We start from the raw sequence: 14246 nt of genomic DNA on the forward strand, positions 1-14246 counted from the left end.
TAGGGTGAATGCAAATAGACGTTGATTATACACTAGCTCACAAGAATCACATTTACACAGGATGATGGAATGATGAACCTGGATTCTCATGCTAGAGGGAACAGCCAAAATTTTATCTCGGAGAGTGAAATTGTCACTGTTCTCTAGTTAGTAGCCTAAGGAATACAAGTTTATACTTTCTCTTCTGGAATGTGAGTTCTAGAAACCTACTTCCAAGTCACTGGTGCTAGAAACTCTGAACAGATCTGAAAACTGGAGCTCTTTCACTCTATTTCTACAGCTAGTATAGAACTATCTACAGCTACTTTAATTCCTGTAACTTGTGACCAGAACAGAACAGTGATATTATGGTTACCTAGTGATTTGTTTTGTCATTAAAAACAAACAAACAAAGCCCACAATTCTCTTGCTAAAGGTAGCTTAGGACAGTGTTTACAGTTTTATAAACTTAGAGTTTAAACATACTGCGAGAGAAAAAAGGTGCTGTCCATAAAGTATGAAGTATGTGTTGCATTGTAAGGGCCAACAGGAATTACAGTTTGTTTTTTTGTTGATAGCTTAGTCATCAACAGCGCACTTTAGTTGAGGAACTGATGGCGATATCAGTCCATCAGTCCATTTTTGTTCCAATTTGTTAAACTGCCTCTTTAATTTCTTTATATGGGCTTCCATCTTCAGGTAAGTCATCTTGCAGGAGTAAGTCAGTCTTCTATCACATCACTGACTTAACTGAAGTCTCGGAGGAAACAAACAAAAAACACCCACCACAACCCCCTCTGAAAACGCAAGTTATTTTAAAACCTGAATCAGTAAAGATATTTGGAATATACTTAACACTTCTGTGAGGTGCGTATTCCATTACAGTGCCCTGGAAGTACATTCCTTTAGTATTCCACTTCGTACACTGTGTAAGTTATAACTTGATGTGGTTAGCTGAAGCTGTGAGAAGTGAGTCTGACCCTCTTTGACACAGTTCCTGAACAGTTGTGCTCCTCTCAATGTTACAGCCAAAGTGCAGCAGTTAGTCTACAGTATTAAAACTTAACAACACCAAAAAACACCACCAAAACACAAAACCAAATAAACATACTTCACTGGTAAATACACTTTAACTTACAGAATATTAAGAATGACGGTAGCATATTTGAATTACCAGAGCAGTGACATTCTGAGCAAATAAGACTACTTGTTTGCTTTCTCAGACTGCTATGGAGAAAGTAAACCTTAATGTCCTGTGTAGTATTGTTCTTATTTTGTCCCTTAAAACATCAGTTTTGAAAAGAAAAAAAAAAAAACCACTTTGGTAAAGAAAACTATTATGTGTGCTCTCCTACTAGCTTTACTGTTAGTAGTTAATGGTCTAACCTATCCCTAGTAACTGGTAGAAGGCAGAATAGTGCTCTCCTACCTCTATTAGAAGAAATTGGATTTCAGATTGCACTAGTTTGCCAGCATCTGCGTAGAAAGAGAAATAGGATTAGTATTTGCCCTTCAGTGGTGGTTACTAAAGGGTGATTCCTGCCTTACATTTTAGGCAGGCTCCATTTCTGCAGGATTTGCTTTTACATGTGCAGTACATCTTTTAATAGATGTTTGACATGTAGAACGTACTCTTTTTAAATAAAGCTCACATATACTTTGTGTATGGTAAATCAGGTGAAGCAAGAAAGGGAGCAAAACAATCTGGCAACAATGTCAGAGTCTATCAATCCTTCCACTTGTATGAAATGTTTAAATTAAATTTAGAGTTAAGTGATTGATTCTGACTTCCTCTCCAGCACTGAGACAGTTTCTCAATCTGCTTTACCTCTGCTTTACCTCTTCGTGGTGTGTTACTGGTGCTGATGCAGCTAACTGCACTAGGTGAGGGAGGCGTTTTGGTTTGCGTTTGAGGTGCCTGCCCTTAACCAGCTTTGAGGTGAAGTGCTTTGGGTTCTATCTTTTCATGTTTTTGGCCTATCTTTCCATGTTGACGTTTTTCCTTCTTGGATAAGGAGGTGTTGGAGCAGTTGGGTAAGTACATTTTCTGAAGAACAGTATTGCAGTACTGATATTTTTTTAAATACTGGTTAAAAAGTCCACCCTTTTCTCAAACCCTCATAAGCCTCTGGAAGTTTAGTGCTGTTACTGCAGCTTTTATTGCCAGTACTATTTCCTCCTTTAGGAGTCTCATTAAGGTAGATCTCCAGGAACACAGCAGCAGTGTGGCGAGGTTGAAAGGAGTCAGGCAGTGTATGTGCTTCAATACAGCCCGATTGCTTTAGGCGTGACCCTTTAATGCAGGCGGTGCCTGCGGGCGGCGGGGCGCTGCCCCCAGCCCTCCCCTCAGCCAGGGCGGCATTCAAACGCGCCTCCTTCCCGACGCCCCCCGCGCGCGCGGCCCGCCCCCGCGCACCGATTGGCTCCGCCCTGCGCTCCGCCCTCATCCTATTGGCGCGCTCTGCTCCCCGCCCCGCCCCCGCGCACCGATTGGCTGTGCCTCCGCGCAGAGCGGGTGCCGGCGGGCGCGCGGCCATGGCGCTGCTGCTGCAGCTGCTGCGGCGGCTGCTGGCGCACCTGGGGCAGGTGAGGGGCGGCGGGGGGAGGGGAAGGGGGGGCGCCTAACGGCTCCGGGCAGCCGTTAACGGCCGCGCTAACGGCCGCCGCGCTCTGTCCTGCAGGCCTCGCTCCTGGGGAGCCGCGCGGCCGTGGCGGGCCGTGCCCTGCAGCGCTGCCTGCCCGCCCCCAGCGCCTCCCGCGGACGCCTCCAGCAACTGCGCGCCGCCCTCAGGAGCTGCCGCCTCAAGGTGCGCCGGGGGCCCGCGGCCGGGGGAGGGGGCCGGGGGCCGCCTCACGCTCAGGCGCGCGTAGCTGGAAGTTGTCCAGGGGCTCGGCTGCGCTCCCGGGGCTAACGGCTGCTCTGGTCCCCAGATCGCAGCGGTGTGGCACAAGAAGGAGTACGGGCCCACGCGGAGCGTGGTGCGGAGACTTGGCACGATGCTTTCCCTAGAGCCCTACCCCAGGCCTTATTTCCAAGTAAGTGATTTACTGCTATACGTATCCTTCACATGTATTTACATTTCCTAGCTCCTTAATGTAGTAACAACTTTCCTGTGCTTTTTCTCTCTCTTTTTTTTTTCTAATTTTTAGCAAAAATAACGAATGTTTTGCTTACCTGATGCTCGCTATTTTCAGCTTCCTCACAGCACTTTAAAACTTTTTTGTGAAGGCAAGATTTTCAATGTGTACTAAATCCAGTTTCTCTACACACGTGTATATTTGCTTATTTGTTCTTAGCTTGTTCAAGACCCGTGTCCTCCGGATTATGATGAGCGAAGCACAGCTCCTGTAGCTCCATCGCTTGCTGATGTCTTGTGGGTGGCACACGATGAGGGGCAAGTATTTGCTAGATTCAGGTAAGTACAAGTACGTGCGCAGAAAGGGGTAATAGCAGTAACTTGTGTCATCAGTGCTTTTCCCCTCCTTCAGCCTTTTCAAGGTTCTAGTTAAACCAGCCCTGCAAACTTTGTTTTTAGGGAGTTTCTGCTCACCTGGAAGTTCTTATAGCGCAGAATATTCTCACCTGGAAGATTTCTTATGCTGGGTATTGTCTTTCTTCTTTCCGATAGTGTGTCAGATGCATTACTGGTATTTTAACTTGTGTTTAACTTTGCGCGCGTGTCGTATATAGAAGTCTTATAGAGGTATAGAAGTTTTCTCCTCTGCCCCTTTCCATTCCCCTAGGGAAAAAATAGAAAGTAGTTTTACTGTTCTTCTACAGGATATGTTAAAAGTCAGAGGATGAGTTGGAGAGCTAAAAGCAAGATTAAGATTTGGATACTTTTGCATTTGTGTCTACGTTGGATAATGTAATTGTACTTCATACTGGTGTGTGTTTGTCCACAATCGTTGTGTCCTGCTTGCTGGTAATGAAATTGCAAGACATTAATAAAAAGTGTGTCATCTGATTTTGTTAGAGAACTTGTGATATGGTTGTGTTTCATTTCAGCACTCCTCAGCTGTTACTGTCAAATGACCTAAGTCTTTTGTAGCAGCTGCAAAATCTTAAAAATATAAGTGTATCGTTAAAAGGAACTCTGGCCTGTTTTATCCTGCTTGGTGCTGCTTATAGCAAGTCTAACTCAAAGATCCACGGAACTTCAGTTTTCTGTTGTTTCCATTCTTTCTTCTTCCTCCTCCTCTTCTGACTCAGTGGGATGTTTTTCAAGGACAAGTGTTGTAATCTGTATCTCTTCCTTCTGAGCCAGTGAGATTTTTTTTTTTTTTTTTTTTTTTTTTTTTTTTTTGCAAATCAGAAAACTGTTGTAGGTGTGTTTTGAAGTAAAAGGATGAGTAGCAAAAAAAAAAAAAAGGTCTGCTTTTGTTTCAGTCAAAGCTTAGTGGATTTGGAACAAATAATGTGAACTTAATTTCTTCCTTTCACAGTCTCATTCTGATAGTTTGAGTTTACACTCATTCTGTATTGAAAGATAAGGTTCTTACTCTGTCAGTATTAAAATTCATGATTATTCTCCAATGTGCTTTCTGAAAGATTACGACTTCTTTGTCACTTGCAGAGTTTGATAAATGACTAGAATGTGTGAAGTCTAGTTAAGAGATTGTTGTTATCTGACTCTTCCCTGCCTTTTATACTTACTGTTTCATGTAGAGAGGAGGGAAAGGCACCCCAGTCAAATTGAATAGTAACAGCTCAATCCTGTACCATGACCTTGCAATGTCTAATTTATCCCTGAGTAAGTTATCTATTTTGATTATGACTGTTCAGGATTTTTTTATTTTACTTGAACTGAAGAAGACTTAAAACATTTTCTTAACGTTATGAATAGCGAATTGTTTTCTTAAATAGTTTGCGAATTTTATGTCTTGCTGAACGTTGATAACTTGCTTGGACAGACCCTGAAGAAACCTTGAGATTTCTTTTGCTGGCTGAACCTTTTAAACTGTGTTTTCTGTTTCTTTCTAGGACTGAATTATGTAGAAAAGAAAAAAGTACAGCTTATCGTGACTTACATCCATCTATAGATTCTATACCAAGTGTTCCAAAAAACAGTATACAGAAAGACAGTCTTGTTGATCGAGCAGCACTTCAGAAAATTTCTGCACTTGAAGATGAGCTGACTTTTCTTCGTGCTCAGATTGCCACTATTGTTGCAGCACATACACTGGGAAACATTCCATCGCGTAAGCCTTTCTCGTTTGAAGTAAACCAATTTTCCTTTACTGCGTCAGAGATCTTGTTCACATCTAACCATGACTCTGATATTGGTATAGAACACCTCTAACTTCTTCACCTGAAGTTATACCAACAGAATTTACTGAATGTATTTTTTTCCACCGTTTGTGCCCTTTGTTTTCTGCCTTTGCTTTCAATTTTTTTTTTTAATGCCATCTTTCTGATTTTGAATGCAGTTGATCCTAAGTGATCTTCATATTCTTTTCCATGTTTGTGAAGGAACTTAGTAACAACACTATTAATAAACCACCAATTACTGGTTTTGTTTAAAAATATATATATATATATAACCTTAGACTTATGTACCATTTCTGACAAGTTATCAAAATATTGAATAAAAATATATGGAATTGAAGCTCAAGATTTAAGAGAAACGAATGCTACAAATTGTCTAATGTCTAACCACCACTGGAGTACCGAAGGTAGTCTCCAATATGAACTTCAGTCTTCTGATTTTTTTTTTTCCTTAAGTTTTGAGGTCACAGTTGTGTTGTACGCTAACCCTAATGTGGTTGTTGAAACATTTGAACTGATACAAGACGGTTCAGGGGCCTCTCTCTGTGCTTTGACTTGTTGTTCTGTTGTCGCTTTTTGTCTCTTCTCCATTGCACTCTATGCATTTTGTAGTCTGTTTTATGTGCTTTGTGGTTTTCTTTGCTGTTGCTTCATCTGGGTTATTCTAACCTTCAGACCATTGAGAATGATCTATGTGTAGTTGCAGGCTGCTTTCTGTTGCAGGTTTCTGATTTACCTAGTGCATGGATCAAAGACACATCAGAGCAGCCCAGACCACCTCAAATCCATTATTTCACGTGTTCTGAGTCTGTGGCTTTGAAATCAAAATTGGTTTTAGTTTTAAATGTAATTATTTTCTTCTGTGATGTTATGTGTGAGGTGTGTAAGGAATTGCTTTTAGAGGGCTGTCTTATCTTGACTTAAAACAGAGGCATACAAGGCATTGCTTAGTATTATTAATTGCTAAGGTATTACAGACTATTGATAATAAAATCCCTATTTTTCTTTTGACTGCATCCAGAAGCCTTTAAAACATTCAGCATTCCAGATGGGTCTTACCCGGTGCCAGCCATGACTTCTACGCCATTGTCCGTCTCTCACAATCACTTTGTAATTCCCTCGCCGCCTCCGCTCCCTTCTGGTGCACCATCTGCTGTTGATGCTAGTAACTCAGCGATTGAACTCATCAAACAACGCCGTGCTGCAAGAAACAGTGCTTTGACTGCAGCTGATGGTGCTGATCACCAGAGGACAAAGAACGTTCCTAGTATGATGGATGTTTTGAAAGACCTAAACAAAGTTCAGTTGCGTGCTACTGAGAGGTAGGTTGGAATTCAATGCGTGTCTGAGCTATCTAAGGCCATGTAACCGTTACAGCGTTTGAGTATAAGCAGAGAACACCACGATGAAACAAATCATTTAATACGCAGCTACTGCTGACAGACTGAAGTTGGCAGCGTTTACGTTCACGGCTTGGAATGTGACATGGCTTTTAGATGCGTTTGAAAAATGCTGAATGTAGCATTTAAAACTTCTCTGCTGCACTAGTATACGAATCTCAGGTTGTTTGCATCTGTGTGTGTGCGCGTGACTTTTGTGTCCCTTTTTTTGTTGAGACTGGGTCTGTCACAGGAAACTGATCTTAACAAATACACTTTTTCATTCACTGTGAAAGGTTCACATTCGAAATGTTAAAGCAAATATGTGCTGTATCTAACTGAAAGCGTTTCCTGAATTTAAATAGTGCAATTGGATTGTGATATTTTTCATGGTATGCCATTTTGATTTTAAGAGCAGTTGACCTTACAAAAATGCTTTAGTAAAGACTGTAATACCTCTTTGTGTCAGTGTTGGTCTGCTATACCAGATGTGATAGAAGTTGTCAGATGTCTTTTCTGAACTTGTGGAGCTGGAAAAGCATGCAAGAACAATCGAATCTCTACTGAATAATAGGAGCTCTTAATGTGGGAAGAATGTCACCAAAAATGATTGCACTCTTATTTCAGTACTTTCTTAAGTGTGAGTTTTATCCCTGAAAATACTTAGCACAAGTCTTGGACAAATTATCTATATGCAATCCTGGAGCATACCTTCATGCTTTTGATGATATATTTATACAGTAAATAAAGCAAATACAAACTGCACTAAGGAAAAACTATTTCTTGATGTTTCCTTCTATGTATGGTGAAAGAAGAGAGCGAAACGTTTGTAATGACAGTTTTAACCGCCACCATGTTAGCAGGGGCAAGTTGAGTAGGAAATGATAGGTGTGCACCTGAAATGCTCCAGGATTTAGACGTCTACCCGAATACTGAAGGTAGAACTTCACTGCCAGACTTGCTGCTAATGCACAATGACAGCAGTAAGCTCAACTATTTGGTCTGGAAATCACACTTTCTGCTAGCACAAGTGTGCATATATCTAGATTTGTTTCAAATACGTCAGTGCTTAGGATGTTTTTTGTGATTATTTTCTTGGATTAGTCACTAATTTCTATCTTTATGTTAGGCTTTGGGGTGCTAGATGCTGTTTTGATTTTGTGCGTTTTGCTGTCTTGATTTTGTTGAGAACGCTTTTTTATAAATTAAAATAGAATCATGGAATGTCTTGGGTTGGAAGGGACCTCAAAGATCATGGAGTTCCAACCCTCCTGCCATGGGCAGGGATGCCACCCATTAGATCAGGTTGCTCAGTCTTGAGACTAACCAGGTCTTGAACACCTGCAGGGATGGGGCATCTAACAGCCTTTCTGGGCAACCTGTGCCAGTGCCTCACCACCCTCTGAATGAAGAATTTCCTTCTAACCTCTAATGTAAATCTTCCCTCTTTTAGTTTAAAAACATTCCCCTTTGTCCTGTCATTATCGTTTTTAAACGTAATTACTCTGAGAAATTTGTAATTCTTTTTCTTTCTTCTAAGACCACAGAAAGGCATACTGTTCTGAACTGAAAATTAATGAAATTTAAGTCAAATTATGTTGTAAAAGGTTATGAAATGTGTTAGTAGGAATCTCCAACTAATATGCCTTAATATAGCTTATGAATGAAACCTGCTATGCAAACTGTACTTTTTTTTTCTTTCGCATTACTTTAACACTTTCTGTTGATTTATTACCACTTTTCTTTAAGGAACAGCATCAAGTTTTATTTTTGAACTAAGAATCCGGCTGACGAGTTGTTAGGTGTACTGTTATTAGCCCTGTCTGGTTAATTGCTTTAAAACAACAAAAGCAGCATTATTTGTGTGATCAAGGATTTATACAAAAGTTGTCTCATAGGATTTTAGATCGCTAAGCACAAGATTAAGGATGGGAGATAATAAATTTTCTTTCTTTGTAGGTCGCCTGGAGGCACTCCTCTTTCTAAACCCAAAAAAAGGCTAAGTTCAGATTGGGATCCAGTTGCCATACTGACTCATGCACTAAAACAGAAATTTGCACATAAATTTGAAGATGATGATGATTCACTGGACAAAGAAAATAGATCTTTTGATAGCTCCCCATTTTCTAGTCCAGAGATCCCACTGGTATGTCTTTATATAAGAATGTGTTTTTATATTCTTGAAATGACTGCAGTTTTCATGGATAGTAGCAAGGTTTTGGAGTCGACAACTTTTCTACAATGATTTTAAGCCATCAGCTTAGCTGTTTCTTTCAAGTGTAATCAAGGCAGAGAATCCCAACAATTTATTATGAATGGATTTCAGCTGGGAAATGCTTTTCTAGATACACCAGAAGGAAAAAAGTTAGACTGACTCTAAAAACTCAGCTCATCGTTGGTTAAACTGTGGACATTGGCTCGATAGTAACTAACAGGCATTTGCATGTAGAAACTGTATGTGCAGTTAGTAATACTGACTATTAATTTGTTAACTAATTTTACAAATCAAGATGCCAGGAAGGTAACAGAAGTCTGCTAGCATGTGCTGAGTGTTCAGAAAACAAAATTAAAGCGTTGGGTTTAGTATCTTCCCTCTTGTGCAAGCATCATTTCCACATGCTCTGCATCTTTTATTCTGAACATTGTTGCAGAGCCCCTGGAAAATCCAGTTCTTTGCTATGAACAAGATGCTGGTTTCTGTAGAGCAGTCCGCAAGCTGCTTTAACTTCTGCAGTCCAGCGGGTACTGGTGGTTATTCACTAGAGACATCTGTAAACCCCAGAGCTGCTTAGATGAGAGAGACAGAAATAGGTGGAAGTAATTTAAAGCATCTCTCTCTGCTTAGCAATTACATCTTTTCATCTGTGAAATGAGCGAGATACAGAATCTTATTTGGCACTGTGTGTTTTTTTTTTTTTTTCTTTTTAATAGCCTAATGGAGAAAAATAGTATTGGAAAGCATGTGGTGGAAATCCAGACATTCTTTGAAGGCTGCAGCTATACTCATGGCTAGTTGCTGACAATTTAAAGAAAATGACTGACAATTTAAAGAAAACTAAGATGTGTGTTTCTTTTTCCTGCTGTAACGATTCTTTGAAAAACTTTAGCTGGCACAAAGATTTTTGCGAGGAAAACGTAGCTTTTATCTTATGCACTGTAATGAATCATCCTCTCTTGTACAGCCTATATAAATTTCCCTGTGATTTTTTATTTTTTAAATTTTTTTGAGGAAAAATCTGAAACTTGTAAAAAGCAAGCAAACAAAACAGCCAGGCTTGTGTTTTGGATGCACCAGACCATTGCATTGTGTAGCTAACATACCTGATTCTAGATATGAAGATTGAAGTTAGATCCTGGAAGGGCGTGTTTATGAATCTTCTTTTGTTCCAGGTTCTAAGTTAAATTATAGTCTGGAAGAGGGACTGATTAAGGCCAGCATGTTCAGGAGCAGATGAAGGAAGATGGGCTTTTCTGGTTGAAACAGGGGCTTGATTGCAAGATCATGCTTATTTTAATTGTTTATCCTTGAGTGTTCTGAAGAAAAATGAATGTAAAGCAATTTATTGGGTTTATCTTATTCTTCCTAGATTAAGTGAAGTGCATAAATTCTCCCAAACTGCCTTTATCGTAAACAGCTTCTCATTCAGTTGTCTTGGATATAATTTTATCTAATTCCATCCCTCCTGGCCAGGTTGGACGTTGCAGCCTGAAATCAAGTGCAAATTCTAGCCTCGTGAGAACTGATGAAGTTAAAGTATCAACGTGGAAAGTGAGAGCTCATATTTAACTGATGGAGATTTCTGAGGAAACTTTGTAGTGTGTGTGTAAGTGGCAGGCCCACTCTGTGAAACTGCTGTAATATGTTCTAGAATGTATCTGTCTTATGCTGTTAATGTTTGGGTTGTAGGGCTTGTAAAACTGCCTCTTCCTTCTCCTTAGTTTCCCAGCAGCCAAACTGATGAATGTGATGCTTTGTGAGAAGCACACAACCAAAAAAAGGGTTTTGTTACTGTAGAGCACTGTCTGAAACCTGGGAAACTGAGAAATACAGGAAAGAAATGTTTGTGAAAGAAAAGTAATTATTTGTGTGGCAGCTTAGGTGAGCACTGTCTCTGTACTTCACTGTAAATACTGAAGATGTATAAACTTCTGGACTGTATTTGTATAGCTGACTGTATATAACTAATGGTAGCTAACACTGTGATAAAGTTTCCTCAGTTTTCTTTGCAGTCTGCTAATGTGACTCCTTATTTCATGTGCAAGCAGTGTTCTAATTTGTCTTGAGTCAGTAGAGAAACTTTCATGTTTGTGAAATTTTGTCTTGCTGTAAGTATGCTACACGCTGTCTGTTAAATGCTTATCGTGTGGAGGAGTTTTTCTTTTGAGACAAAAAAAGACCTTGTGGAGACATCTGCTAGCACATAGTCTAAATTCCACATGTAAATGAACATTAATTGTATCATCTCTCTGGCTTTTCTGTATAAAGTCTGTTTCGTTCACAGAGTTTATAAAATAAAATTTCCTTTGTATCACAGTTGTGTGTGATAGTGACATTTTGTGTTGTGGAGTCTTGTATCTTAAGAGCTGACCATATTAGAAGACTACTTTATTTTAGATAAAATAAAGAGCTTACTTTTTTCCTGTTAGAGGCCTTGGAGTCTCTTATTTACAAATTTGTTGTGATCCACTGCTTACAATAGCTGCCTTCACTTAATCTTTTGTCTAATGATCCATTATCAATTGAACTGTGGATTGTGTCCCTTGTATGTACCATGCACCTTCTGTATCCCTACCCCTACACAGAATAGAATGACATCTGGATTCCCTGTTATTGCCAAGTCTTATTTGTACAATTACTAGAGGCAACTGTTCAAATCCCATACTTTTGTTTTAATTCCAGAAGTTACCTTTTGACTAAAATTGGAGCTCATAGAATTTCTAGGTTGGAAGAGACCTCAAGATCATCGAGTCCAAATTCTTTTTTTTTTTTTTTTTTTTCCTCACAGAATTTCTAATTTCATGATGTAACTGTTGTTCTGTTTTCAGCTGTGAGGCTGGGTGCTTAACCACAACAAATACTTCATTTTTTAAATCATGTCTCCTATATATTTTTTTCTTGAATTTAGTAATTTTTATTCTTTATTATGTTCTCTCATTCCTTTTGCAGTCCGTAACAGCCTGCCCTTACCTTTCTCTCTGCTTTTAAAATACACATTTTCTACATTCTCTACCTAAGCCTCAGAACTGCTGTGAAATCCTCACAGAATAGCCAGCTTGGCCCTCTGCTTAGTAATCTTAACCTCTTCTATCAAAGCTCTCTGTTGTCTTTTGTCTGCTGCTCTGGTCTCTGAAATACTAGGGCAGCAGGGAACAACTGTGAAGGAAGTCCATGGGCACCTGCAAAAAAGGATATGAGGGCAAGGGGGTCCTGTTGAGAGTAAAGCTTGTGAAAGCGCTCCCTTTTTTTCAGCATATGAAGTGTGAAGAGGTGGAGCAAGCTCCCTCTTCTGCTATGCCAGCCTCCGTAGAGCCAGGGGCTCCCTGTGTTTGTGACCATTCTCTTGAGACTGACAAATGCTAAGGTGGAATTCCTGCTGAGAGACTTGTAAATCTGGAAAGCTCTGGACAGTGTAGTCTTTTCTATGTCAATTGCTTTATGTGATCAGTAGTTTCTTTTCTTTGGGAAGAACTATTATTTCGGACTCTGTGTGTATATCTTCTGTTCTCTCCAGACTGCAGTTCACAGCAGGGATTTGGGATTTGAAAGTGGATTCCCAGAACTTTAGAAAGGAATTATCCCCACAATTTCTCTTGATGTCACTTAAGCCAAGTATCTAGTGCCAGACTTCAGAAGCATCTAGAAATTTTAATGAGCTGTTTGGCCCTCCAGGTTATTGGGTAGTATCTCTGATTTTTGTGTCAAAGTGAATTGTGCTACTACTTTGTAGTAGTCTGTACAGTTAATACACTTCCTTAGAGGTGTGGGGGAAAGTCATGGTCCTGTGTTGGATTTTTTGTTCCCCAGCTATGCACTGCCTATGTATGTTAAGAGAACAGATTCTTTATTTTACGTAGTTCTAGCTGTAAATTTGATGAGGTGATGAACCCTGGCGTACCTTGAGAAGTTTGGGAGAGATAACTACTAGCATCTGACAGTTTCAATATAAAGAAGTTGCAAAATTTAGTGATGGTCAGTAATGAAAATGCAAGCACCCATTGCAGAAGAGATTTTTCTCCCTTTCAGAATGAATCATCTTATCTTTTTTTACCAGAACATCTGTATCAACAGCTTGGAAGCAACTTGATGTTGTCTAAGGTTATCCGTGCCCTGCTTACCTACAAATAAACTTGCCTACATGTGGTCCCTGGATAAACTGCTCAATGGCAATACAACTCCTGGCAATACAGGGGTTGGGTGAGGAGACTCAGAATTAAATTACCTGAACTGTAAGAATATCACTTTTGCTGACAAATTCCCGTAAAATAGAAGACCTGTCTTGATACTTATTACCTGTGACGAACAACTTAGATGTAACTTGTTATGTCTGCCGTTTCAGCTACAGAGTATGGGGGAAAAGCACAGCTGAGAATATGCAACAGTATCTGCTGCCCTCAGTCTATTGCTCTTTTCAGGAACTGATTACATTGTTCTTTAGTCCTACTAAAATAATTATATATGGGGCTCTTGCAAAAACCTAATTGACAAAGGTTAAAAAGGTTAGACTTTGCCTTCCTCATCTGAACTCTTGGGGTAAGCCCTGCAGGCAAATAAGTGGTTAGTAACAGTGCTAGTGGTCAAAATAGGCATTATAACCCCACTGGGATGAGAGAAATGAGTGAGAATTTGAGATTCAGATTATCCTCAGTCATTGGCATGATTTGATTCAGCAACTTGTGGCTAAAGAGTTGTTTTAAGATGCAAGACCTTATTATTACAACTCTAAGTGAGAAAATACTGTTGTTTTCCTGAACAGTATTGTCCTTAATATTAGTAATTATTATTTTTTTTCTTTCTCAGGCATTAGTATTCATGATGATGAACAGTTTGGCATTGAGAGTGTATTGCTATGTACAGCTGTATGTAAACTATACAGAATGTATAGTTTAATGAGTATTAATAAATAATAACTTTATTTTTTATCTGTTCATTTAGGCGTTGAGATTTTATAATAAATCAATTTATGTTGTTAATATAAGATTTGTTATAAAATATAAAAAATGTTCTTCAACATAATTTAATAATAACTTATTATAGAATCACAGTTAGAGTATGTTACTCAATATACAAGGTCAGCTAGCTTCAGGTGAAACATCTTGACAATTGTGCTAAGGTTTTTGAAAAGAACTGAAATGAACAACAGTTCCTTTAGGGATTTGATTTAGGCTTGAAGGCTTGATGGTTCTCTTAAAGTTTTAATGACAAACCTCTAGAATTTGGAAACTGACAGGGTTCAAGACTGTAAAACCAAGCAGGTTTTCACATACATGTATTATTTATCCTGCTTTATATTCTTTATATGCCTGACATTTCATAAATTTTTCTTCATGTGTCAGCCCACAGCTCATTCTTTTCCCTTTTATCTTGTTTAGGAAATTTTTTGCCAGATACAGAAAATGCT

General features: G+C 39.4%; 1 protein-coding gene across 1 annotated transcript; it reads left to right on the forward strand.

Annotated features, from left to right (window-relative positions):
- Positions 1–2416: 2416 nt before the first annotated feature.
- Positions 2417–11161, forward strand: MTFR2 (mitochondrial fission regulator 2). The gene is made up of 8 exons (XM_027454481.3): positions 2417–2565; positions 2661–2786; positions 2911–3015; positions 3277–3395; positions 4964–5181; positions 6270–6570; positions 8587–8773; positions 10319–11161. The coding sequence occupies exons 1-8, from the start codon at positions 2515–2517 to the stop codon at positions 10412–10414; spliced, it is 1203 nt and encodes a 400-aa protein (XP_027310282.3). The 5' UTR covers positions 2417–2514; the 3' UTR covers positions 10415–11161.
- The last annotated feature ends 3085 nt before the right edge of the window (positions 11162–14246 follow it).

The sequence above is a fragment of the Anas platyrhynchos genome, chromosome 3 (genome assembly GCF_047663525.1).
Source record: "Anas platyrhynchos isolate ZD024472 breed Pekin duck chromosome 3, IASCAAS_PekinDuck_T2T, whole genome shotgun sequence".
Classification (NCBI taxonomy): Eukaryota; Metazoa; Chordata; class Aves; order Anseriformes; family Anatidae; genus Anas; species Anas platyrhynchos.

What these genes read in the sequence shown, in the direction of transcription:
- MTFR2 (XM_027454481.3), top strand. Translation starts at nt 2,515, where the DNA reads ATGGCGCTGCTGCTGCAGCTGCTGCGGCGGCTGCTGGCGCACCTGGGG. An exon ending in CAGTTGCGTGCTACTGAGAG is followed by an intron (nt 6,571 to 8,586) that starts GTAGGTTGGAAT and finishes CTTTCTTTGTAG; the next exon opens with GTCGCCTGGAGGCACTCCTC. An exon ending in CTAGTCCAGAGATCCCACTG is followed by an intron (nt 8,774 to 10,318) that starts GTATGTCTTTAT and finishes CCTCCTGGCCAG; the next exon opens with GTTGGACGTTGCAGCCTGAA.